The sequence below is a fragment of the Heloderma suspectum genome, chromosome 9 (genome assembly GCF_057233095.1).
Source record: "Heloderma suspectum isolate Gila_16-S chromosome 9, 16-S_ref, whole genome shotgun sequence".
NCBI lineage: Eukaryota > Metazoa > Chordata > Lepidosauria > Squamata > Helodermatidae > Heloderma > Heloderma suspectum.
Genome location: NC_139466.1, coordinates 14,998,682 through 15,026,657, shown reverse-complemented (window position 1 = coordinate 15,026,657; position 27,976 = coordinate 14,998,682). Strand labels below are relative to the sequence as shown.

The 27,976-nt window shown below is 43.2% G+C and overlaps 1 protein-coding gene across 1 annotated transcript; it reads left to right on the top strand.

Moving 5' to 3' along the window:
• Nucleotides 1-3: 3 nt before the first annotated feature.
• On the top strand, nucleotides 4-27,833 carry LAMP2 (lysosome associated membrane protein 2). Its single transcript, XM_084813778.1, has 9 exons — nucleotides 4-161; nucleotides 10,908-11,026; nucleotides 11,763-11,970; nucleotides 13,409-13,570; nucleotides 14,154-14,392; nucleotides 15,007-15,126; nucleotides 18,141-18,207; nucleotides 19,133-19,300; nucleotides 25,412-27,833. Exons 1-9 carry the CDS (start codon nucleotides 71-73, stop codon nucleotides 25,552-25,554), a joined length of 1,317 nt encoding a protein of 438 aa, XP_084669904.1. The 5' UTR covers nucleotides 4-70; the 3' UTR covers nucleotides 25,555-27,833.
• Nucleotides 27,834-27,976: the final 143 nt, after the last annotated feature.

The following is a 27,976-nucleotide window of genomic DNA, read 5'->3' as shown; positions in this document are numbered from 1 at the left end:
CCCATATGACGGGGCTCGGCCGCTCGGCCTGCCGTGCCCGCGCCTGCCCGCGCCCTCGCCGCCAGCCAGCATGAAGGCGCGCTGCTCCGGAGCGGGGCGCCTCCCGGGCTCGCCCAGCCGCGGCCTCGCCCTCCCCGGCCTCCTGCTGCTCGGCGGCTCCGGTGAGCGCCGCGGCGGCCGGTCGGCGGGCTCCGCGGCCGGCGCTCCCCTCCCGCGGGGGGCTGGGCGCCCCCGGCGGGACGTTGGGCGGAGAAGGGGCTTCTCGGGCGGCGGGCGGGCGGGGCGTCCTCGCCGGTGACGCGGCTGCGCTGTTTTGTTCGTCGCTCTTGTTTTACTTTATTATGTTATTGCTAGTAGTAGTTCAGCGTCGTTACCGTAGTTCTTACCGCCATTATGTTATCAGTGGCAATTCAGCATCATTAGTAGCATCTCAGCATCGTTATTGTATTGCCTTATTGGTATGACTGTTACGTTGTTTTTATTACTAGTTCAGCATTCCGGTATTATGTTGTTAGCAGTATTTCAGTATCGTTATGGTATTGCTTTGTTACTATTGTTATTTTTACTATTTCAGCATTACGGTATTATATCGTTAGTAGTACGTCAGCATCGTTATGGTATTGCTTTATTATTACCATTTATTTTAGCGTTACGGTATTATGTTGTTAGTAGTATTTCAGCATCATTATGGTATTCCTTTATTTTTACTATTCCTTTTATTACTAGTTCAGCATTACGGTATTATGTTGTTAGTAGTATTTCAGCATCGTTATGGTATTGCTTTGTTACTATTGTTATTTTTACTATTTCAGCATTACGGTATTATATCGTTAGTAGTATGTCAGCATCGTTATGGTATTGCTTTATTATTACTATTTATTTTAGCGTTACGGTATTATGTTGTTAGTAGTATTTCAGCATCATTATGGTATTCCTTTATTTTTACTATTCCTTTTATTACTAGTTCAGCATTACGGTATTATGTTGTTAGTAGTATTTCAGCATCATTATGGTATTGCTTTGTTACTATTGTTATTTTTACTACTTCAGCATTACGGTATTATATCGTTAGTAGTACGTCAGCATCGTTATGGTATTGCTTTATTACTATTATATTATTTTTATTATTTTAGCATTACGGTATTATGTTGTTAGTAGTATTTCAGTATCGTTATGGTATTGCTTTGTTACTATTGTTATTTTTACTATTTCAGCATTATGGTATTATATCGTTAGTAGTATTTCAGCATCGTTATGGTATTGCTTTATTATTACTATTATATTACTTTTATTACTATTTCAGCATTACGGTTTTATTTTATTTGAGCATTATTGTATTTTGCTATTACTACTGTTATGTTTTTACTCTTTCGGTGTTGTTCTATTAGCTTATTATTACTGTTATTTCATTCTCACCTTTGTATTTTATTTTGTCTTTATTTATATTATTCATCTCTTAAATGCCTCTCAAAAACAAACCCCAAAAGGCTCAAGGCAACATACAAGAATGTTAGAACATACAAAAACTTGAAATGGCTACAATCAATTGTTGCTGTCCTATACTTGCAGCAACTTACAAACTGTGAGCTACAGGAGCAGAACTATTCAGAGAACTAGATGCCAAAAACTAAAAACGCAATGCTATGCGTGTTTAGACAGAAAAAAGTCCTACAACGCCCTGTCTTCCTTAAGCAGCCATGCTGGAGAATGCCAGGAGTTGTAGGACTTCTGTCTACCTGAGGAGAATGCTGCCTGTGTTGTGCCTCTGCATGAATTACTGTGCTGGCCTTGTTCTCCAGTATCAGAGGCAGTATGCCTTTGAATACCAGTTGCTAGGGAGCAGAAAGGTGCTATTGAGCTGATGGCCTGGTTGTGGGTTTGCATCTGGTTGGCCACTGTGAGAACAGAATGCTGGATTAGAGGCCATTGGTCTGATTTAGCACAGCTCTTAGGACCTCCTTGCAGTCCAGGGGACTCGTAAGAGTCTTCTCTGCATTGAGGGCAGTTGAGTAATTCATTATCCACCCACAGCTGAGGTGTGCAACACGAAGTCAGTGATTCAGTATCCACTTAAGACGGAGATAGGAGTAGGCGACGGTTGCACATCTCTGCATTAAGAATTGTCTGTCCTTGGAAACAGCTGCCTGTTTTCCCTGCACAAGTTATGACTTGCCTCTTTCCAGTGGGCATGCACTCACCACTCTGCATTTCTGCACATGTCACTGTGCTAACTCCTACTTTTTTCATGCTAAAAATGGATTGTGGATTGTGCCTTCGGTCTCTTAATACAAAAGAAAGTGAGCGTCAGCTATCAAAGTTCTGAGATACTAGGAGCTGGGTGGAGGGATTGGGGAAGAAGAATGAAAGGTAAAAGTTAGGTAAGTGGTCATTCAGGAAGCAGGGTGGGGTATTCTATTTTGTTCAAGCTTAATATTTCTAATCTGCTTCTGCCAAACAAGTCTCACAAAGCACCTCTAATAAATCTTTAAAAACTAAATATTCAGAACTAAAACTCATTCTGAGATAAAATGCCTTTCTGCAAGGCCCTAAGATAGTACACAAGGAATGAAATGCCAATAAAGCAAACGTTAAAATACTAGCCCTATAATCCTAAACATGATTCAGTTGCACAACAGAAAACCCCAGCAGCATTAACTGTTCTGAGAACATAAAACTGAAAGCATTTCATGAAGCGTTAAAATATGTCTTAATCTAACATAAGTAGGAGATCCCTCTTTAGTAGAGATTGGCTATCCAGAACTCAATTGATCATCTTCTGGAAGATTTGTCCATAAGCAGAACACCGGTTTAGTTCATTTTCTGTCTTCTCAAGATAAGGGGGGGGGGGTGATTTACATGATAAACACAGTCAAATTAGTTAATGTTTCTGGTGTCAATATGTTTCTCTTGGAATTCTGTCCCACAAATTCTCAGATACATATGTGGTGGGGAAAATGGTTTTCTGGAGACAGGAAAGAAAAAGTATGCTTTTTAAGAATCCAAGACTCCTCTGTAGAACTCTTAATGCAGAACTGGAATATTAAATTCCAACTTGGGGAAAACTCTGAAATTCAGGACTGAAACCCATATCTAATTCTGTAGTTAATAAATTAAAACAAGTAAATGTGAAAATATCTGTGGTTGTCCTTGATCTGCAATAGGTGTTTTCATAAAGCATTTTCTGAATTATTGATGCTGTGAATGGCCGAGCTTAATATTTTAAAAGCATGGCAACCTGGGTAATTGAGATGGGCTGGTTAAGTGTGCCTCTCAAGAATGCTCTTAAATATCCAAACAGTAAGGCCGTTTGGCTTGCGTGTCTTAACAAGAGTGCTGGAAACAGGACTCTGTGTGTGTTTTAAATTCTTGCATCATACGCGCAGGTGTTCTTTAGATTTTAACATAGGGTTAGGCAACCCAGATGTCTTGAACTAGAACTGTGCACAAATGGCCTCTTGAAATTATCTCCCCTTCTTGTGGGCAGAGAAGCTGAGGAGACAATTTCACCTAATTTCTCCAGGGGGAGGAGAAATTCTCAACACTTTCTCACAAGTACGGCTCACCATTGGCAGCGGTTGTAGCACAGCTTTTTGCTTATTTCCTAAGGGGTTGGGGGGCTTTTTGTGCTCCCACTGCAAGTGGCAACAGCATTAACTGTGTTGGCAACATAGCCATTTTGCATCCACCATAAATAAAGCAGGTGTGAGGGGGGCAGTGTTGTGTCCAGCTCCAGGGAAGGGGTGGAGCTAGTGCTGTGGCAAAATCTGTCCTCTATTCCCTGAAAGTTTTCTTCCCCATGAAAGAGGCGTCCATTGTTCTGTCTCATTTTCAAGGTGTTCTATAATTTTTGTGGTATTTTACTTAATCACTGTGAGGCAGTTGAGGGTGCTGTTTGTAAGTTTTCTTTCTATTACACATCTCTCAATTGCTCTGCAGCCTTCCAGGCTGCCTGCACTTCCTGATTGGAAAAAGCCCTATGGGTGGAATTAGCTCATGATGTCTTCCCCTGGGCTTTAATTGAAGTGTGGGAAGCCAAGGAGGCTACAGGCAGCAGAAGATATGATTGTACAATGAAAGACAGGACACTTGTACACACTGCCCAGCCACTTCCTAAGTAAGAATCCTGAACCCAACCCATGAGAATTTCTCCAACATTTTCTTCTCCTTTGAATTTCTTTCTGAAGCAATTTCTTTTCTATCTAACGAGAATGGTCAGACAAATGTGGGAGAAATTTTCAGCATGGCACTATTTTGAACTACAACTACCCTTAGCCCCAGCCAGCATGAACAGTGGTTGGGGATTATGGGAGAAATGTGAAAGGCATGAAGTTGGTGAAGTCCGATCTAGCAGAAAGACAGTACCATGGAGGGATTGTAGCTCAGTGATATAGAAAAGCATCTCCATTCCATGCATAAGAATTCTTGGCATTTCCAGTAAAAGCATATTGGATAGTAGTATTTCAGCTGCTGCTACAGTAGATAGAATACTGGTTCATCCAGCCCATTACTAACTCAGTTTTAGGCGGCTTCATGTTGGAGGCCCGTATGGAAAACGCAGGGTTGAACATGCCTTGGGTGTTGCGATAATGTTTGTCAGAGAGCTATTAAACTGTCATCTAGATCTCTACAGAATGGTTGGCTGGATGAAACAAAGTGGCTTCAAAAGAATCTTTGTCATCAGCAGTGTGCTCATCATGCATTTGACAAAACAAAGTCCTCAGTACTTTCCTTTGTCGCAAGACAAAATGTGGAAACACTACTGCATCTGTTATAGACTCATTCCATACTGAACACATTTCGCAAAGGGTTGGATGTGCCTGATCTCGGAAGCTAAGCAGGGTCATTCCAGGGTAGTACTTGGATAGGAGACCGTCTGGGATTCAGGCTTCCTGCACTGAGCAGGGGGTTGGACCCGATGGTCTTGTAGGCCCCTTCCAACCCTATGATTCCCATGCTTACTAAGTGTGTGGCTCTTGATGTCGTGGTTTCTTTTAAACAAAAGTAAAAGTTAGTTTCATTTCTCTATTCCTACTAGTAGGTCAGATCTGTAGCTCAGAAAAACAAGCATATACTTGTGTCATGAACACGTGGCCCTTTTTTTCCTAGACAGCTAAAACGTGTCTTATTAGCATCTTTAAAAGATCATAGAATATAAATCTCCAACCCTACGGTAAAAAGAACCAACATGCTCAATACAACTCCCAGCAACAGAGAAGGAATCTGTTAAAAATCACTTGATAAAAATCACCTTGTAGTTCAAAACAATAAGAGTGAGTACTGACAGGGTGAGCTGTTGAGATTGGGAGGGACAGGCTTGTGACCAGCTGGGTGTAAACTGATGCTTCTGGAACCATTTCCTTCCACTCCAGCTACCTTTTTAATGCTGAATAAACACTGCCCTCTTTATATATATAAAAAAAAACACAATCTGTGCCGTGCTTCTGTCCCTTGCTCTAATGTCACCTCGGCCACAAATTCGGTACAGACCCTCAGGCAAATATCTGCCCCTCCATGCACACCTCCATTTGGTAACATGGGATAATACTGACCTCTGTTGTAAGCATTGCTGAGAATGCACGAAGTGCCTTGGCTTTCTGATCTAATAAGAATGTCTTTATTTAAAGTTGTCTTTTGTATGTTGCATGTGACTTCATTTTTTTAATACATAAGATTGAACATGTAAACTGCCTTGAGCACTTAAGAAATAGATATGCTCTGCTGAGTAAAGGGCAAGAGCCATTTGCAATAGGCTGGCCTATTCAGCAGAAATCAAAACAATCTTTGTAGATTTCTGCTCCCTGATTGTGAACTGTAATCATCTAGTACAGTATGAACTTGGATTTGGTAGGTAGTACAGCTTGAAGTGATCCATTGAATAAGGCCCTCTCAAATGAGAAATACAAACAGCTGCGTAATTCAAAATTCACTGAAATGGTAAACCCTAGTGGTCTGCCCTTCTTTAGGGAAAAGCATACCATTGGAATAAATGAATGGGGGCCAATCTGGCCCTGGAGTCTTTTGATTGTTTTCCCAGCATAATCCCTGATGGCAAGGATTTCCTCTCTGCCCTCCTCCCCCTAATCACACTGTGGATGCTAAGGGTGCAATCCTATGCATGTTTAGATAGAGAGAGAAAAAGTCCTGTGACTCCCAACATGCCCCAGCCATGCTAAAAATGGAACTTCTAGGTGCAAGAGTGAGTTGTGCCTTCAGTCTCTTAATACAAAAGAAAGTTAGGAGCGGGGGTGGGCTGGGGCAGAAGAATGAAAGGTAAAAACCTAAACCTGTTCTGGAGGGGGTTGCACTCCCCCTAAATTCAACCTGTTCTGGAGGGGGTTGCACTCCCCCTAAAGGATCACGTTCGTAGTTTGGGGGTGCTCTTGGATCCAGAACTGTCACTTGAGGCACAGGTGAACTCAGTGGCACGGAGCACTTATTAGCTTAGACTGGTATACCAACTACGCCCTTATCTGGACAGAGATAGCCTAGCTACAGTTATCCATGCTCTGATAACTTCTTGTCTGGATTATTGCAACGCGTTATATGTGGGGCTGCCTTTGAAAATGGTCCGGAAACTTCAGCTGGTCCAAAATAGGGCAGCAAGTTTGTTAACAGGGACTGGCCTGCGAGCTCATATTACGCCAGTACTCTTCCAGCTGCACTGGCTGCCAGTCCATTTCCGGGCCCGATTCAAAGTGCTGGTGTTAACATTCAAAGCCCTTAACGGCTTGGGGCCAGGTTACCTGAAGGATCGCCTCCTCCCATATGTGCCTGCCCGGACCTTAAGATCATTGTCAGCGGCCCTTCTCCGTGAGCCCCTGCCAAAGGAAGTGAGGCGGGTGGCTACTAGGAGGAGGGCTTTTTCTGCTGTGGCACCCCGGCTCTGGAATGAGCTCCCTAGTGAGGTTCGTCTGGCACCTACATTGTATTCCTTTCGGCGCCAGGTGAAGACCTTTTTATTTTCCCAGGCATTTTAGCATTTTAGCTTTCTAAACTTTTATCTTTGCTGTTTTAAATCTGTATTTTAAATCCCTGCACTGCTGCTAGGTTTTATTGTGGTTGTGGTTTTAATGTTCTATATATTTTAAATCGTTTTATTGTGTGCTGTTTGGTTTTAATTTTTGTGAACCGCCCAGAGAGCCTCGGCTATTGGGCGGTATAGAAATGAAATGAATAAATAAACCTAGAATCAAATCACAGAATCATAGAATAGTAGGGTTGGAAGGGGCCTACAAGGCCATCGAGTCCACCCCCCTGCTCAATGCAGGAATCCAAGTCAGAGCATCCCTGACAGATGGCTGTCCAGCCTCGTCTTGAATGCCTCCATTGTGGGAGAGCCCACTGCCTCCCTAGGTAATTGATTCCGTTGTCATATTGCTCTTACAGTCAGGAAGTTTTTCCTGATGTTCAGCCGGAATCTGGCTTTCTGTAACTTGAGCCCATTATTCCATGTCCTGCACTCTGGGATGATGGAGAAGAGATCCTGGCCATCTTTGTGACAACATTTCAAGTACTTGAAGAGTGCTATCATATCTCCCCTCAGTCTTCTCTTCTCAAGGCTAAACATGCCCAGTTCTTTCAGTCTCTGTTCATAGGGCTTTGTTTCCAGTCCCCTGATCATCTTTGTTGCCCTCCTCTGAACCCTTTCCAGTTTGTTTGCATCCTTCTTAAAGTGGGGTTCCCAGAACTGGACACAGTAATCCAGATGAGGCCTTACCAGTGCTGAGTAGAGGGGAACTAGTACTTCCCGGGATTTGGAAGCTATGCTTCTATTAATGCAGCCCAAAAGAGCATTTGCCTTTTTTGCAGCCACATCACATTGTTGGCTCATATTCAGCTTGTGATCGACAACAATTCCAAGATCCTTCTCGCTTGTAGTGTGGTTGAGCCACGTATCCCCCATCTTGTAACTGTGCATTTGCTTTCTTTTTCCTAGGTGCAGAACTTGGCATTTATCCCTATTAAATGTCATTCTGTTTTCTGCCCAGTGCTCCAGTCTATCCAGATCACTTTGAATTTTGTTTCTGTCTTCCAAAGTATTAGCTATCCCTCCCAATTTTGTGTCATCTGCAAATCTGATCAGCATTCCCTGCACCTCCTCCTCCAAGTCATTAATGCAAATGTTGAAGAGCACTGGGCCCAGGACTGAGCCCTGCGGTACCTTGCTCATTACTTCTCCCCAGTTTGAGAAGATCTCATTGATAAGCACTCTTTGAGTCCGATTCTGTAGCCAAGTGTGGATCCACAGGATCGTTGTTTCATCTAACCCACTTTGAGCTAGTTTGCTCATTAGGATATCATGGGGCACTTTGTGGAAAGCTTTGCTGAAGTCAAGGTATAGTATGTCTACAGCATTCCCACAGTCCACAAGGGATGTTACTTGATCCAAAAATGAGATCAGATTTGTCTGGCAGGACTTGTTTTTGACAAATCCATGTTGGCTTCGAGCAATCACGGCATTGTTGTCAAGGTGCTTCCAGATGGATTGCTTTATGATCTGCTCCAGAATTTCCCCAGGGATTGATGTCAGACTGACTGGTCTGTAGTTCCCAGGTTCCTCCTTTTTACCCTTTTCGAAGATAGGGACAACGTTAGCCCTCCTCCAGTCATCTGGCACTTCCCCCGTCCTCCATGATTTCTCAAAGAGAATAGACAGTGGCTCTGAGAGTTCTTCTGCCAGTTCCTTTATTACTCTAGGATGCAGTTCATCTGGCCCTGGAGATTTGAACTCCTTCAAAGGAATTAGGTGTTCCTTGACCATATGCCTATCGATCTCAAGCTGCGGCCCTGCCCCTTCAGCCTGTACTTCGCTTTTGCCAGGGGCCTCATAGACCCTCTTCTGGGAGAAGACTGAGCCAAAGTAGGAATTGAGCACCTCTGCCTTTTCTTTGTCATCTGTTATCATTTTGCCATCCTTATTTAATAGCTGAACTACCATTTCTTTCCTCTATCTTTTACCATGCACGTAGCTGAAGAAAGCCTTTTTGTTTTTAGCATCCCTCGCTAACCTCAGCTCATTCTCAGCTTTAGCCTTCCTGACACCATCCCTGCAATTCTGTGCTATCTGCCGGTACTCTTCCTTTGTTACTTGGCCTTCTTTCCACTTCCTATATGTGTCCTTTTTTGTTTTCAGGTCATCCCTAAGCTTTTTGTGAAGCCACATTGGCTTCTTCTGTTGTTTTCCACCTTTTCTTCTTGTTGCAATTGTTTGTGATTGTGCCTTGAGAATTTCCTTTTTTAAAAGCTCCCACCCATCTTGGACTCCTTTTCTCATTAGAGTCGCTTGCCATGGGACCTTACTGATCATTGTTCTGAGTTTATTAAAATCAGCTTTCCTAAAATCCAGGGTACGTGTTTGACTACACTCGGCTTTTGCTTCCCTTAGAACCAAGAACTCAAGTGCAACATGGTCGCTTTCCCCCAGAGTTCCTGTAACTGCTATTTTATTCACTAAGTCATCTCTGTTGGTTAGGATCAAGTCAAGGATAGCCGATCCTCTAGTTCCTTCCTCTACTTTCTGTAGGAGGAAGTTATCCGCCACACAAGTCAGGAATTTCCTGGAGGGGCCATGTTTTGCAGAATTTGTCTCCCAACAAATATCAGGGAAATTGAAGTCCCCCGTTACTACTACATCATGCTTCCTTAAAACATTGGCTATTTGCTTTTCAAAAGTTTCATCCTCGACTTCTCCTTGATTGGGTGGACTCCGACAACCAGGTTCCTTTTATTCTTTGCTCCATTTATTTCAACCCAGATGTTCTCAATGGGGCTACCAAGCTCCTCCTCCTGTATTTCTGTGCAGAGATATGTATTTTTCACATACAGTGCAACCCCACCTCCCTTTCTGTTCCTCCTGTTCTTTTTGAACAAGTTATATCCTTCAATTGCTGCATTCCAGTCATGAGAGTCATCCCACCAAGTCTCAGTTATACCTATCAGGTCATAATTTCCCTCTTGTATTAAGAGTTCAAGTTCGTTCTGTTTGTTTCCCATACTCTGGGCATTAGTATATAGACATCGAAGACCATGTGCTTCATAGTCTGGCTTTCTTCCTACATGTGTCTGAAGACTATTATTGGGCACTATCAGAGCTGTTCTCTCCGTTGCAGTGCATGTGCCTACGTCCATTGTTACCCCCAGCATTACATCTCCCTTCCCCATAGGATTCAGTTTAAAGCCCTCCTGATAAAGTTCTTCATGCTGTGGCCAAACACATTCTTCCCATCCTTTGTGAGGTGCAACCCATCCCTAGCCAACAGCCCATCTTCCAGGAAGTCTAGCCCGTGGTCCCAGAATCCAAATCTCTCATGCCGGCACCACCTTCGTAGCCAGTCATTCACCCGGAGTATTTTTCGTTCCCTTTCTATCCCTCTTCTAACTACTGGAAGGATGGATGAGCAAACTATCTGGGCCCCAAAGTTCTTGAGTTTCCTTACCAAAGCTTCAAAGTCTGACGTGAACCTAATCCTATCTGTCACTTGCCTGGTTCATGCAACACGACAACCCCTGAGTGGAGGTTGCATATTGAAAATGGTGGCCACATGCATTGCGTCGTGTGAACAGCTCCGGTGTGTCTTTAGATCTTACTGTATTTTAGATGCAATCGTATGACACCTAGCAGTCTTACAACAAGTTATGTGTAAAAAATGCTCTGGTGGCCTGCTTGGGCTGCTGTGCTTTGTACCTTAGGGGTGTTAATTAGGATGCTTCTGGCAAACAAGACAGTGGCCTGCAAAACACCATTAATACAGCTAATGAATGGTAAACATTGTTCCTTGCAGCAGTAGGCTGAATCTTTAACTTTGTTTAGAGTAAACAAGACCAGAAAAGAAAAATGCAGTCAGCTGCATTATTGTGGTTTACTGGAAGTAGTTATAACACTGCCTTACAAGCAAACAATACTCCAGTTCTTTTCCAGACCTATGCTGTGGATGTAGAGGTGAAAGATACCTCCAACATTACGTGTCTCTATGCAAAGTGGATGATGAATCTCTCAATAACATATGAATCGGAATTCAATGAATTTGTAAGTATTGTACCCAACATTATTTCTGCCGTTCAAGCTTTCAGAATCTGAGAGATACCCTTTTGCTAACTATTAGTAGTACAAAATATTTACTGCATCTATATCCCACCCTTCCTCCAAGGAAATCAAGGTGACTTGCAAGGCTTTCCCAACCCCCTTCCACTTTTATCATCACAACAACACTGCGATGTAGGTTAGGCTGACTTACTGACAGGTCCTGGTCACCCAGTGAGCTTCATTTGAACATGGACCTCCCTGGTCTTATTCCAGTGTTTTAACTACTGCACCACACTAGCTATTTATATCCTGGAGACTACCGAACATTTATACTCTGAATTTCCTCTTCAAATTAACCTTGCATCCAGCACAGTAAATTGGTTTAAAAAGGAGGTGCAAAACTTGTCAAAATTGGGAGATGTGAATATCTGTACAAATCTGTTCGAATCCAAAACTGAAGCATAGCATACTAGTGGCTCTTGCCTGAAGCATAGGAAGCTTCCTTATACTGAGCAGGACCATTTGTCCATCTAGACCAGGATCGTCGACGCTGGCTGGCAGCATCTCCCCGGGGTTTCAGGCAGGAGTTTGTTGAAGATGCCATGGATTGAACCTGAGCCCTTCTGCCAGCAAAGCATGTGCTCTATCGCCTCGGACCCTCCCCAAAACAGATGAGTGTTGTCCTGGTTATACAGTTTAAACATACTGATCAATAACTGCTGTCTTCAAACCCTTTCAGAAAAAAAAAGCTTTTACGCTCCCTGAACAGTTATTGTACGATGGAAGCTCTTGTGGCAATGGAATGAATGGCCCAGTGCTAGCAATAGAGTTTGGAGAAGGTCATTCTTGGATTATCAGCTTCACAAAAACAGACACCTATCAAGGAAGCATCACCTTTACCTACAATACCAATGATACAAAGTTATTTCCAGATGGTAAAAGGAAAGGTAAACGGGGGATTCCAAGTTGCTGTGCCATAACTGTTTCTACTGCTATAGTTCTTCTTATAGTTGCTTGGCAGAGCTGTGTGCTCACTTTTTAAAAGTCCTAAAATTCTGAACCCATATACTTCAAATCTGTACCAAACAAAACCTGTATCGTTTTTTATACAATCCTGGAACAATTTGCATAGTTGTATAATTCTCATCTGGGGAGGGGACCAGATACTGAAGCCCTATATCATTCTGCTGAACCTTAAACTATCCCCCTAGCTTTAGAAACACCAGTGGGCATTTCCGTATGCTTCTAGCCTATTTTTCTAGCCATTAGGGGTAGAAACTTGCTTTTTAAAAAAACATCTAATCAAAAAGGTGAACTCTGTTTATTCTCTGTCCATTGCTGCTTTTGCTGCATGCCTGCATAATTGCAGCCTACATGAATTTATTTATATGCTGCCCTATAATTTTTTTCCAGGCAACTTGTGTAATAACAAGTAGCTTATGCAGTAGGTTCACAGGGCAGCTCACACGAAGCTCTAGCTAAGATGGCTTTCCTGCCTTGATTCCTCCAGAATGAGATGGTATCACGTTGGACTCACTCAAGCTAAAATCTGTGTTTTTCAAAGATGCGTAGAGATCTCTTAAAGGCATTAGATGGTTAGCCTTATAATCAGTTTTATGTATCTTTATTCCTGGTACTCCTAATTTCCCTGATCCTGAAGAGAGTGCAATATAATTAGACTGCCTTGGCAAAGATAGCTTTGAGTTACAGGCCCTCTAGGAACACCGCTACCCCCCACACACACTTAATTTAAATCTCAAGACCCAAGTAAGGTTGTAAATAGAAGATAAAGGATACTGAGATAAAGTCTACATTTTAATTTAGTGTAGATCCACTCATATTCTAATGGGGTGAGTTTTATGATGAGCATCCAAAATAGCTTCTTCTGGGGGCACAATTTAGGACGTTGTGCAATATAAATCATTCTGCTATCGCTCAAACCAGTGCAATCTTGAGATAGGCTGTAGCTTACCTCTGCATATGCCATATTGGTTAGTCTTCAAGTTAACTTCAGAGCATTTTATCACAGGAATGGTGAATGTGGCTACTCTCCTGGACTTAGTGATGCTTTTTGCCAGAACTTAAGAATGGCAACCCCTTATTTCAGGGAGCTGCTGTGTTGACATACATGTCTGTCTTACAGGTAACAGAGGAGAGAGAGCCTTTCTCCCCACTGCAGCTTAATACCCAGTCTTAATTTTAAATCAGTCATAACAGAAAGCAGTGCTCAGCCATTTGCATTTCAGATCGTGAGCAAATAGTGCAAGGAAGGAGCATGTTAGGATACTGCTTTGTACCTGAAATGCACCAAGAGACTTCTTGCTTGTCTTTAATGTTTATAAACATCCATTGCCAATACTGAGGCATCTGTTCTGTTCTTTCCAGGGCTAATTACTACCTCTGCAAAGTATCCTGTGCATCCAGTCCAATTAAATACAGTTTTCCGTTGTAATAATGTGGAGACTATTGAAGATGACAATGTTAAACAAGACTTCTGGAATGTCACTCTGCAGGCTTTCCTTGAGGATGGCTCGCTAAGTAGCAAACGTGAGTAGTTTGTCCAAGCATTTTTCTTTAGCAGTTCACAAAACTGCTAATGATCTCTGTTAGCTAATCTGGTCAGCATAGATGCTTGATAGCTTAATTTACACTATCTGAGACTAGAGATCTGACTTAGAAGCCTTTAAGGTTCACTGAGACTTGCTGCTTCTTCCAGGAACCTAGTAGGACTATTTTGTGTGTGTTTTCCGAATAAATGTTCTCTAATTGCCATGGTTACAGGACAAAAGATATAGGGGGTGTTCTTTGGCACTATTAGTCCTGGACTCCTGTGAGAAAGTTGCTAGTTTTCCTCTAAAATTTGTCTCCTGTTCTGTGTACACAAACTAAAATCTTTATGTAGTTCAGGGTTGGGACTGTGGCTTCCGTCACCCCTCACCATCTGGAGGTCCAGCAACATCTGGGCAGTCATAATTTGCCCACCCCTGCGGTAGCTGGAAATCTATATTAATAGGTAAATGCATTGGATTGAAGAACATCGGCACTTGGCAGGGTCATTTAACTTGGATGTAAACATAGCTCAGCTGCAAAGTGTTGTCCTGCTGTCAGCATATGCATCCCTCTTTTTCAGAGACTCTGTGTGATCAAGATAATGTAACCACTATGGTGCCTACAACCACTCGACCTGTCACCACATATCCTGCCACAGTGCCAAGCACCACCACAGAGCCTAACAGCGCTACAACGTCACCTCCTTTATCTCCTATCCTGTCAGAGGAGAAACCTGGCACAGGAAGCTATACTGTTAAAAATGGTACCGCAGCCTGTCTTTTGGCAAACATGGCCCTGCAGCTGAACATCTCCCAAAAGGTTTTTACACAGTCATTGTTTTTGTTTTTGTTTTCCGGTAGGCATGTAAACCTCCGGCTTTAGAGCAGCCAACAAAATTAAACATAGGCCATCTAACAGCAGACATAAAAGCAAAAAAGCGAGAGTAAACCGTTTAGAACTCGACCTCTTAAAGGTCTTGCATAATTCAAGCAAAGGGTTCTTTTTTTCCTAACTGGCTTGTATGGTTTTGAAGTGTGCTTGATAAAAGGAATAGAGCAAAGTTGTGCATGACAACAGGTGAAAATGCCTTGGAATAGGGCCCTCAAAATCTTAGGATGTTTTTCTTGTATTGCTCTCCAAAAACCTGCCAGTTGTGGATGCATCGCTCACCTGCAGAGGGAGCCCATGCTTCTGAGACTTGATACTGATGCTTGTTAAGGCACCAATTTGTGAAGTTTTGCTCCTTTGGAATGTTAGGTGGGGGAAATAGCCATTTCAGCTGAAGTTACTCAGGGTAGATTTACAGCTCCCTGTAAGGGCTGTTTAGTGTCGGTGAAACAAACCTGTTCAGGCAGTAGTAAAATTGGTGAAAGAATTGGCCTGGGCTTTAGTTTTAATAGGACTGAAATGCCTGATTCTCTCTCAACTTTCAGGAACCTCTGATAATTAACTTTAATCCAAACACCACCATTGCTCGTGGTAGCTGTGGCAGTGCCGCTGCTGTCCTCGAACTGAGGGACGGCAACAACAGGATCGATTTCCTCTTCGCAGTCGTAAGTAACTCCATGTTGTGTGGTGTCACGCATTTCCATCTCATTACAAGCCTCTCCACCCCCATCTGACTTGCGTTGCCCTTTAGTGCACTGATGGAACTTGTTGTTGTTGTCATTTCTATATCGCCCCGTAGCCGAAGCTCTCTGGGCAGTTTACAAAAGTTAAAACATTAAAATACAACATACATAGTTTAAAAACCATTTACATAAAACATACAGACAAATAACATATAATTAAAAATAACTTTGAACTAAAAACAATTTGTTTAAAAATACAACAGCTTAAAATAACGCTGCTTAAAAATAATATACAAAAGTTGGCAAAAGGAACAAAAGTTCTAAACAGGGAAGGCCTCCCGGAATAGCGGCGTCTTTCATGCCTGTTTAAAAACCTTCCACGGGGTCAGCAGGTGCATTTCAACCAGCAGGTCATTCCACAACTGAGGGGCGGCGAAGGAGAAGATCCTCTTGCATGTGGCCGCCAGTCTCACTAGGCAGCTGCAGCAGAGAGCCCTCAGAGGGCCTTAGCTGGCGGACTGGGACATACGGGAGAAGGCACTCCCTAAGGTCCCTTGGATCTAGACCATGTAAGGCTTTATAGATAAGAACCAGCACTTTATATTTTGCTCAGAAACAAATTGGCAGCCACCGTAAAGATTTTAAAGCCGGTGTAATATGGTCTCCACAGGATGTCCCAGAGACCAACCTGGCTGCCATATTTTGTACCAGTTGAAGTTTCCGAACTTAATATAAAGGCAGCCCCAAGTACAGCGCGTTGTAGAAATCAAGCCTAGAGGTTCCTAATGATTCCTGCAAGAGCAGTATAACAATTGTGCCGTTGTATTGGACGAGCTGGGGAGAGATGGGACACAGGAGAAGCCCAGTTCACCCCTTTGCAAAAATGCACATAACTCAAACTAAAAATCATTGTCTTCTTTTTGCCTTAAACATTTAATTCTGCTTCTCAGTATTATTGAGGCAACTTGAAATAGCACAGCTGGGCTGCTGGGGAACAGTTTACATTTCACTAAGTTTAGTTGTCCTCAACTTGCAGCTTTTAAGAGCAAGTTTACCTACTTGGTGACAGATGAATTAAGAGAACCTCCTTTCAAGATGGTGAGGAAATATGTACCAAGCTTCCCTAAGCTGGGGTCCTCCAGATGTGTTGGACTGCGACCAGCTGGAATGGCTAGGAAGACACCATGTTAGAGAATGCTGTTATACTGGGTAGGGATGTCAGAGAATTTCGCCACGAATCTCAGGGAGGCCGAATGCCAGCGCATTCAGCCCCCCGAAATTGGTGGCGAAACGGTCTGCTCCCCCTGCCCCCCCCCCGGGATGGGACTTACCTTGGACGAATCCCCCTGGCAGCGGCGGCTCCAGTGGCAGTGCAGCGGCCGGTCTTCCGACCAGCTGCCGCCATTTCCAGTAAACAAAACAAAACAGTGATAGGCTACGTAAAGATTTACATAGCCTATCACAGCTAGATTTTTAAAAAATACCGTGAGAGGCTACGTAAATGTTTACGTAGCCTATCACGGCTGAGTAAAAAAAACACAAAAAAACTCCATGGGCGCCGCCATTTGCGTTCCTTATTTTGGCACATCTAGTCTACGTAAACATTTACGTAGACTACGGCGAAAATAAGGGGAACGCAAATAGCATAGACGCTACGCTATTTGCGTTCCCCTTATTTTCGCCGTAGTCTACGTAAATGTTTACGTAGACTAGATGTGCCAAAATAAGGAACGCAAATGGCGGCGCCCATGGGTTTTTTTTGTGTTTTTTTTACTCAGCCGTGATAGGCTACGTAAACATTTACGTAGCCTATCACGGCTGACTGCAGTGACGCAAATGGCGGCGGCTACGGCCGCTGCCATTTGCGGCCTGGCCGGCCAGGATTCGGGGGTGGAGGGACGGAGCGCCTCCCCCACAGCCAGAATTTCGGGGGGAGGGACGGAGCGCCTCCCCCCCCCACCACAAATCAAATTTCGTTCAAGGTAAGTTACTTTCGTACATCCCTAATACTGGGGGAAGAAGCAATTAGTGCCATTGCTCTAATGCCAAATGTACACCTGTTAAATCCTAGACCTTCTGACCTCTGAAACTGTAACTAGAAACTTATTTATTTAAAGTATTTCTTGGCCGCCTTTCAGGGCAGGAGCCCTCCCAAGGCAACGTACAACAGTAAAGCTCACATAATAAAAACAAAGCAGCAACAAACATTCTAAAGAACAATGAACAGCAGCATAAAACAAAACCTACAACACACAACTACAACCCAATCCAATAAAACATTATCAGGGGAAGGCCAGAGTAAAGTAGTAAGTTTTTAGTAAGTTTTTAAAAGCCTGCAATGATGGGGCCTGGCAGAACCCCAATGGCAACTTACTCTAGAGGTCTGGGGCTGCTGTAGAAAAGGCCCTCTCCCTTGTTGGCGCCCACCTAACTGCCCTCAGAAGTGGGCAAATGAGAAGGGCCTCTCCTGCTCAGCCTGCAGGCAGGCTGATATGGATGAAGGTGGTCTTTCAAGTAATTTGGTCCCAAGCTATTTAAGGCTTCAGTGATCGAAACCAGCACTTTAAATTGGGCTTGGAAACACACCGGTAACCAGTGCAGCTGGCTCAGTATAGCCATTTTATGATCTAATCGCCTCACCCCCACCAATGCTCAGCCGGCTGCATTCTGCACCAGCTGAAGTTTCCGGACCGTCTTCAAAGGCAGCCCGACATACAGTGCATTACAGTAGTCCAGCCTGGATGTCAGTAGTGCATGGATAACTGAAGCAAGGTCTGTCCTCTCCAAATAGGGTTGCAGCTGGCGTATCAGCCTAAGCTGCTAAAAAGCACTCCTGGACACTGCAGCCATTTGGGCTTTCCCGGTTAGCACGGAGTCCAGGAGGACTTGTAGGCCGCACACTTGGTCTTTTAGGGGCAACTCTTAAAAGCTGTTTATGTTCTCATAAAGGCTGTTTCAGTTGTGTATGTAACTCGATGGATTTTTCTTTTAAATAGAGGACTACAAACTCTGAAAGGTTTTATCTGAGAGAGGTAAACATCACTGTGGTTCACTCTACAAATGGTAAGGAGTTCTACTTGCAATCAGTCGTTACCTTTTTTAAAAGAATTGGTCTCTAACACTGTTAACTTTGAATGGAAGATACCTAGGTGCCTGAAACTGGGAGAGAGATGTGGGGGGGAGGAATAAAACTAATAATCATTTTGGGAGGTGTTTATCTTTGTCCGTGATGGCAGTGGCAGCAAGAAAGCTCCTTGCGGCACTTGGCCACCATGAATAGATCGCTCACATTTACAACAGGCAGCAACAAAAGATTTGGGGACGGGGGGAGGTAAGTGCCATCTGAAGTGTTTCACTGAATTCACACACACTCAGAAAACGCCACTCACTTTTCCACCCACAAATGGGTTTGCAAATTTGGGGGGTGGCATTTCACTACAGCTGGGGGCAGGTAGATTTTGCCAGGACCATAACTTGCAGGTAGGAAAAGGTTAACCCTCCCCCCCCACCACCACCAACTGTGATTCCTCAGGTAATCTGCCAGCATGGCAATTAAGCTTAGAATAAGCTTGCCATTGGCACCGCTGGATGCTCAGGGCTCTGGGGAATAGGTCTGGGGTCCGGGAAATAGATTCTATACTTAGGCCCAGATGTAGCAATGCCTCCAACTACAGCCCTTAATCTATTCATTGACCTCCTAAAAATTCAACTTAGAGTACTCTCTCACCTTCCATATACATATTGTACAGACATGAATGTGCTGTACTGTGAGCTTTTTCAAAGCAGCTAGCTGAAAATGGTCTTCCTAGCTACAGAACTCAAAGCATTAGATAGCTTTGATAATCTATCATATATATGCATATGTATATGATTATATTTGATATATAAATCAAAGCATTAGACTATATACAATTGCTCTGTTAGTGGTTTTAGACATTGGTGATCAAACTGCCACCAGCAAGCTCCGTGTAAAATTGTTCTTTTTCAGGTACATTTTTTGCTGGAAACCGCAGTCTCAATTATTGGGACACTTCCCGGGGCAGTTCGTACATGTGCCGAAAAGAGGAGACTCTCGTAGTCACTCCTGCTTATAAAATAAACGTCTTTGACTTAAAGATCCAGCCATTCGATGTAGAAGAGAGCCAGTTCTCTGCAGGTAAGAATGAACCTCCAACCAGACATATTTAACTAGCTTTTGAATTGAAAGATCAAAGTTTAAAGTAGTAGCAAAACTTTGTCGACAACAAGGTCAGAAGTGATTTACGGACCCCAACAAGTAGGTGAGGTTTTGCTTTGTCAGGTAATAATTGGATGCTGCATAGTAGCTGAACTACAACTGAAATGGAAATGCTGGAGCTGAAGGGGCTGTCCAGAGTCTTACTGATGAAAGTGAGTTGTCCACGCTAGTGGACTGTTTTCGTGGCTGCTCAAGACTTGGTCTATGAGAGCAAGGCGAGGCCCCCTATTGCAGCACTCCAGCCTTGGGAATTCCTCCCCAGAGCTAGGCTTTGCAGTAATTCAGCTGGCAAAACGTTGGATTTCAGAAGGCGCTTTCCAGGGTTAACTTGCCTGGGTTTGCACTTGCATATGGTTAGTGTGGTATTAAGATTGAGAACTTACCTGTGTATTAGAAAGCAGCCTTGATTAATTGGAGGGGGGTGGAATGAATTATAAAGAACAAAACTGGTATGGGGAGCGTACATTCTGCTGTAAAACAGTGGCTGATCTCTCGGAATCAGAGACTTCACCTGTGTGGATATTGGAGGTAGCTACTGGTGAACATGCAAGAAGCCTTTAGCCCAGTAGTTCAGGCATGAATTAGCTACTTGTTAAGCAACAGTGTTGTACTCATCTAAGATTTTGACATGCTCCAGTAAAGCTGTCAGCCTTGTTTTGAACCAACTTTATTGTCCATTTTCCACAAACTCCTGACAGCCAGAAGGTTTTAGTTGGATTAGATAAACCAATGTCCCTGCACTGAGGGAGTTAATCTATACCACCACCTGGCATGGACCCTTGCTCTAAACTCTTGGTGTAGTTTCCATCATTGATCGAATATGGCAAACATTTGTTTTATAGTTTTCATGTAAGCTTGGTCACTTTTAGGTGTACATATTTAAAGCTTTAATGGTTTGGTTGCTTGAAAGATGATTAGCCATTTTTTCTAATCTATGGAGGGTTATGATAACTCAGCTCTTTGTCAAATCAGAGGGCAGATTCTAGAGTTTAGGCTAAGAATCCTTGCAGAAAGGCAAAGCCTCTAGCATTTGCTCTTGGCAAACATCTTTTTTTCCCTTCTTCTGTCACCACCTTTCTTACCTACAGCGCAAGAATGTTTGATGGACGATGACTCCATTGTAATCCCAGTTGTAGTTGGCGCTGCTCTTGCAGGCTTGATTGGCATTATAGTGTTTGCTTACCTAATTGGCAGAAGAAAAAGCGATGTTGGATATCAAACCTTATAGACCTTGTATGGCTGTTCTCAACCATGGTTATGATAAAGCAAGTGAAGCTCCCAAATGGAAACCAGTCACCTAAATTTCATGGTTCTCTCCTTGAAAGCGTGGAGATGCTCCAAAATAAAATGTAATCAAGAACATACCTCTTCTGAACAAAATAAGGACTTCATACAATGTATCGGAACTGACAAATAGGCATGGCAGAATTAGCCTAAAGTTAATCTTGCAAATGTTTTGTATGTGAACTTCATGTATGGAAATGTAACTGTAAGTAGGCAACAGTCCAAAAGGGGAATTACATTGTACTTTGACCCACTTAGGGTATTAGAGCAATGTGGAAAATCTAAGGTTTGTATTTGCTGCCTTGTACATTTCATTGTTTACTGTTGAAGGGTAACCTGGCTGGCTTGGCAACTCATATCTCTTGATAGCCAATTCACCCCAAATAAGCCTGACTAATGCAGGCGAGAGTGTACAAGCTATTCTTTACTAGTACCATTACAATAGCAGACTTTGAAGCTTGTGAACCCTAAATATTGTCTGCCATCTGGTTATGTGGAAAACTCCAGAGCCTTACCTTGTGGGGGGTAGTTTGGCTATCTGCCATCTACAAGGCAGGGGGAGGGACTTTTCATTACTTTTGCCTGTTCTCTCTTAAAGAAAAAAAAAGTGGGAGGTACTTGGGATAAAAACAAACTATTTAAGTGCCCTTAACTTGTACAGCAAATGTCTGGGCTTACTTATTAAAGGCTTTTAGTTTCACTGCAGCCATTGATACTACCTTGAATCTGTTAAGTCTGTTCATACTGTATGTTCACCAAACAAAACAAGAAATGAAAGGCAATTTGCTACATGGCATATTGATTCATGGACCGTTACAGCCATGCATTTTAAGAACATGCTCCTTCGTGATCGCTGCATTTGGATCGAGCTGCTTCACAAAGTTTACAGTGGTGTGGAGGCGGGGAACTTAACCAAGGAATACATTCCCACTGTACATCTTGGAAGCAAAATACTGCAGTGTACAAAGTACTACTGCTCAGTTTGCATTCTGTTTCAGTAAGGGATTACGTTGCACGAAGACCACTGAAATATGTAGAGTTTCTGGAATAACGGGGGCCCTGAACGTGGGAAGTTGCCTCACAAAAGTGAGCTGTCTCTTCTGAGATTCAGACTGGCCCCATTCAGAATTAAGAAAGGTACTCTTAGATTACCAAGAATGGAAACACACTTAAATCAAGACTTCCCTGCAACCCTTCATAAGCATCTTTTTGTGACTTGTTTTAAGAATGAAGAGACCAAGACTGTCACCCTCGTGCTACATTTATCTACTTGCTTTTCTCCTTGAAACACAATTAGCTTGGAGTAGAAAATCACTCTTGCAAGCTTTCTTCTAGGAAACCTTTTCTTGGCCTGGTATTTGCATGTGTGTTTGTATTAACATGCGCCAGTTTACTACATATGTCATAGCAGTTGTCTCTGCACATACACTATCATGGACTTCTAGGCCAGCTATAGCTGCTGAAAAGTTAAAGTGAGCATGTTTCTGACAACCAAGTCAAGTGTACGCCTTCATGTCAAAGGTATAGAAATGCTTCTGGTAAACACATGGCGCTTCTCCACTAAAACACTGTACAATGGCTTCAAAGTAATTGGCTCATGTAAACACCTGAACTTTAATGTCTGCTTCAATCTGTCGAAGCCACTGTTTCCAATAATTGTATTTCTACTGAGGGAATTGATTATCTGTCCGCACGAAATGCTTAAATAAAAAAATCTTCTGTTCATAAGGAACTTTGGTCACACTGCTTAATTGAAAAGTTTTTGCAAGAAGGCTGCTCTAGAAATATCACCCCTGTCCCAAAGGTAGAAGATCGATTCTGCATTACTCTAAAGGCTGTGGTTTTCATACTTCCTACTTCCAGTCTACGGTTACTTATCTGCTGGAGAACTCCTGTGCATGTGCCACAGACATTACTTGTTGTAGTGTCCTGGGGCATCTTCTAGTGTGCCCACAGATCATTGGGGCAAGGTGGTATGTCTGAAAATGACTAAGGGCCAAATTAGACATGATACTTCTAGTCAGAATACAGTGTAATGGACATATGGTCAGATTACAAAGAAACTACACTGTCGACTATAACATAGCCTAGTTCCTGCTTATCCATAAATCTTATTTAAGTACCTACTATAGTAGCATATTAACAGAAACTTGGAGACCTGGGAAAGCCATGTTGATAGTTCAGCCCTGCTTGCTAAGACAACTTCAGATGCTCTGAAAAGAAAAATATGCTCTTCTTGTGTAGAATTTGCAGCAGCTAGTGACTGGGCCCCTTCCACACCATGCAGTTCATATGAAGATTCTTAAGGCATCTCAGTTCACAAAGCAAATGGCTCTTGTCTGTAGTGTTTAGCAGCTGCGTCACATAAATTGGTATTTGACAGCTAATGTGGCCAGTGTCAGGGTTGCCTCTGAGCATATAGAGTGCCAGAGCAGTTCAGATTCTGAGGAAGAGCGGCAACACGGGGGGGAGGAACTTTCCCAGGCTTCAGAGGTGCAGCTGGATGGAGAGGCCCTCCCTTCACACATCCCTGTGAGTGATAGTGAACAGGGGGAGGCGAGGAAAGGACAACCTGAACTCTTAGGCGCAAGGCGCAGATGCAGGCACAAGCGGGAAATCGCAGAGGCTGAGCTTAGGCGCTCTGCCTGATTGGCTCGGTGTCAACAGCTGCGCTGTTCCCCCTCCCACCCCTCAAGTTAAGAGAGTTTGCTGCCTTTTCCCAAACAGAGACCAACTTTTGTAGCTCCCATTTGAATTCCTTGAAGCCTTTTCCTTTGTAGACTGTGAGTCTCTAGCAATTTGCATCTGTATGCCTCATCAGGGTAAATGGAATTAAAGCCTTGGAAATGCAGCCTCTTGTCTGAGTGTTGACTTGGCTATTGGAGTTCTCAGCAGGGCAAAAGGGGAATCCTGACAGCCGGTAGCCCTGTCATACCTAGAGGCAAGGGGTCAAATCCTCCTATTTCTACTTTAGACTGTAGGTGTTGGGATCCCCATCAGAATCAGAACTGCCCCCTTGATACAATATTAGACTAGGTGGGATGTAGGGTTGTACATATACAGCGGCCATTTTCTTGATTCGGTCACTTGAGCGAGATTTGGACTACTTTTTAGATACCTTCAGGACAGGCACTTCCTAAGACTGATAGACTTAAGGTTGGGTGGTCTTAACATGCTTGAAGAAAGCTCCACTGAAGTAGGGATAAGGCTTTCAAATCAGCATGGTTGGGATTGGGCTGCAGCTACTGGAAGCACATAGCGTAATGGAAGGCACTATTTTAGGATGCATTGGTTTCACCTTCAGAGTGCATTTATCAGTTCTGTACAATAATTGCACTCTGAAGGTGAAACCAATACATTCTAGAGCTGTTTTGTGTCATAGAATCATAGAATACTAGGGTTGGAAGGGGCCTACAAGACTATTGAGTCCAACCCTCTGCTCAATGCAGGACTCCCAAGACAGAGCAACCCTAACAGATGGCTGTCCAGCCTCATCTTGAATGCCTCCAGTGTGGGAGAGCCCACTACTTCCCTTGGTAATTAGGTCCACTGTTGTATGGCTCGAACAGTCAGGAAGTTTCTCCTGATGTTCAGCCGGAATCTGGCCTCCTTTCACTTGAGCCCATTATACCGTGTCCTGCACTCTGGGATGATCGAGAAGAGATCCTGGCCTTCCTCTCTATGACAGCCTTTCGAGTACTTGAAGAGCGTCATCCTATCTCCCCTCAGTCTTCTTTTCTCAAGGCTAAACATGCACAGTTCTTTCAGTCTGTCTTCATAGGGCTTTGTTTCCAGTCCCCTGATCATCTTCACTGCCCTCTTCTGAACCCTCTCCAGCTTGTCTGCATCCTTCTTAAAGTGCGGTGCCCAGAACTGGATACTCCAGATGAGGCCTAACTGGGGCCAAGTAGAGGGGAAATAGTACTTCCCGGGATTTGGAAGCTATGCTTCTATTATCAAGTGCAAAACCTCTTGAGATAGGAGTGCCTCTAAGGGTAGCAAAATATGCTCACTTGGGGAGGATGAAAATACAGGACTAGCTGAAGAAATGCCTTATTTTTACCCAAAATATTTTTTTGGTTTTATCACAAGTTTTTAGACTTAACGAGGATTTTTTGGGGTGGGGCAGGGGGGACCACAGGAGATGGTCTTGTTCAACTCATAATGAACATATGGAATTCATTGCGGCAAGATGTGGTGACGGCCTCTGGTTTAGAGAGCTTTGAAAGGGGATTAGACAAATTCATGGAGGAGGAGGACAAGTCTGTCGATGGCTGTTAGCCACGATGGCTAAATGGAACTTTCATGTTCAGAGGCAGCATGTCTCTGAATATCAGGTGCTGGAGACAAACAGTGGGGAAGGACTGTTGCCTCCATTTGCCAAAGATGAACTTCCAAAAACCATCTGGCTGACCACAGTTGGAAACGGTACTGGATGAAAGGATCTGATTGAGTAGACAATCTTCCACTACCTGGCTCCCTCCAGACGTTTTGGCCTTCAGTTCCCTTTATCCCTGACCATGGAGCATGCTAGCTGGGGCTGATGCAAATTGTAGTCCAAAGCATCTGGAGAGACCCAGGTTAGGGAAGGCTGGATAGGGCTATTTGTTTCGATGTCTGGGATGGAAAAGCTCCACAAATGAGCTTGCTTTTACCGCCTAGATGGGATGGGAAGGGGTTAAAATTATTTTATCTCTGGGGGGAGCTCATCCACTTAACTGTTCCTATTACCCTTTTTCCATCTAGCTGAAGATTGCAGCCCAGATGTGGACAACTTCTTTGTGCCCATTGTGGTGGGAGCAGCCCTGGCAGGATTAGTTTGTCTGGTGCTTATGGCTTATTTTGTTGGCCGCCAAACTCATCGTAATGCTGGCTATGAGCAGTTTTAAAAGCGGGAGGCAGCTTGGGCTGAACGCTTCCACTTTCAACCCACTGAGGAGCAATTTGCACCTGAAGAGTTGGCTGTTGTCATGCATATCACAGAGGCCATTTAAAGAACTACTTATGTTGATTCAAGGAGACAAGATTATTGTATGTTGAATTGGCTACTCATTAGAGTAAGCTGGAAGTGACTTACTGTGAACTCTTAAGACAATTTTTTTTTTCAAAAATAGATCACTGCAGTGCCAAAGTACCGTAACAGTACAGGCCACCACAGATGTCCTGTTCTCTAAGGACTGGTGCAGAATTAATGCTAGCTTTCTGCAAACCATGGTGTGCAAATCTGGAGCCTGCGTTCTGAGTACATGTTCCTTTCCGTACCATTTCTCTTCCCAGGGTTAACCGTGGTTTAGATTTACATGTGCACCAGTGCAACTCATTGTTCAAACACCCAGTGATTGGAACCATAGTGTGAAGTGATTTTCTTTCTTCAGACTATAGTCATCAGAGGACCCTGGCTTGTGTTGATGCAAATGTAATGTGAAACCAAGAAGGAGTAAGTCTCTCCAGAGACAGGAGGCAGAAGGATCATACATTCACACAGTTGGCTTCTGAATTGCAAACCAGAGTTAAATCTATAAGGCAAGTAGGTTTTGATCATGTTTGAAAGATCAGATGTAAATCTGACATATGAATTTTCCTCGGCTGGTTTTGTGTGTTCCTTGAGTGCTGTGTTAAAAGGGCTTATTCACACTGCTGGGAAACCGGGAAGGTTCTCTGCTCACCTCCACTGGAAATGGTGTTTGTGCATCCAAACCAAACCAAAAAACCTGATTTTGTGAAGTAGGGATGACATGTTATTGGGGGTGTCTGCCATTTAAACACCTGGGGTCCAGGGCTGTTCTGCTGCTACCTCCCTGAGCTCATTGAGTTTATCTAGTTTTCCAGATGTGTGACTAAGCCAAAGAGTCCCCAATTCACCTTGTTTCTTTTTACACTACAAACATCTGAAGTGGCCCTAATTAAGTGTATTTTTAATATTTATATGTTAACTGCTTAGAGATGTTTTTATATGAAGCAGTATTTCTAATTAACTAATTCTTCTTGTGAGATGTTGTACCAGCTGGCATGATAGAAATGGGGCATTGTAGCTTTGTTCAACTGTTTGTGAACAGCCTCCAATATTCTGGTTTGTTGTGTATTATCTTAAATAATTGTGTGTGTGTGTGTGTGTGTGTGTACAGTCATTGTATGTATAATATACTGACACTTACTTTGAGCTGGTACACATGATCAAAATAGGCCACCGTGGCTTATTTAAATCGCAGCACATGCCAGGTGTGACTTCCATAATCACCACCTGGGTACATCTTGTCACGTCATCCAAACCTGGGTGGCCTGGCTTGTTGGAGGGGGAAGCAACCCTACAACAGCCTATAGGCAGACACTGCAATTTAAATAAGCCACTGTGGCTTATTTTGATCATGTGAACCAGAGCATAGATTGGCCATGCTTGCATGTCACACTAAACCATGGTTTACAACTGCTCCCCCAATTCCCTCTCCTGCATGGTCAGGAGAAAGTCTTCAGAAGCTTTTGCTTTCACTTTCCCTTAACCACGTTTTGTCATGTCATCTGGAGCAACCTTAACTATAGGTTAACCTTAACTATAGTTAGTTTAAAACGCCAACTTCAAGCCATGGTTTCTGATTCTGGTTTCTCTAACCATAGTTAATGTTAACCACAGTTCCCAGTTTGGATGACACAGAAAGCTGAGATTAACTAAAAGTGGAAGCTTCTGAGCTTCTTCTCTTGGCTGCACAGATGGCAGAAAAGGGTGAATGTGTGAGCCAAGGCTGCCTGTGGCTTACTTTTGTTCATGAATGACAGATTAAACCATAGTTTAGTATGATGTGTAAACGTGGCCAAGAACTCTGCATCTTGTATACCATTTACCAAAATTAGCTGCCTTGAGAAACTCTGCTTGGCTCAGAAAAGCAACATATATGCTTCTAAATCAAAATAAAAGTATCCTTTTGGAAAACTGATGCCAAAAGAGATTCACAATCCTGTCAAGTCAATGCACTTTTGGGGCCCTCACAAAAAGGATGTTTCAGTACAACACAACTTCTAAAAAATAAATTTTAGGATACCTAATTTCGTATAATGACTTCTTGTAACCAAAAAAAAAAGTTTATGAAGATGTTGTAATTTTCTAATCTCCAGTTCACCTTGTACGTATGTCAGAAGTTGAAAATGTTAATAAAGTGACTTGCCTTATAATGCACACAGTTTGGGAGCTGGATGAAGCCTTGTGATTATGTGGCGCTTCTGCACAGATGCCTTCTTTAAAATCTTCCACTGGCCTGCTTCTAAAACTCCAGCCTCTTGCTATTTGAAGTACTGGTATTAGTTGTTTTGTAGATCAGT

Coding starts and splice junctions, on each gene's coding strand:
- LAMP2 (XM_084813778.1), top strand. CDS start 71: ATGAAGGCGCGCTGCTCCGGAGCGGGGCGCCTCCCGGGCTCGCCCAGC. Junction 11,971..13,408: donor TCCAGATGGTAAAAGGAAAG/GTAAACGGGGGA, acceptor TGTTCTTTCCAG/GGCTAATTACTACCTCTGCA. Junction 13,571..14,153: donor TGGCTCGCTAAGTAGCAAAC/GTGAGTAGTTTG, acceptor CCTCTTTTTCAG/AGACTCTGTGTGATCAAGAT.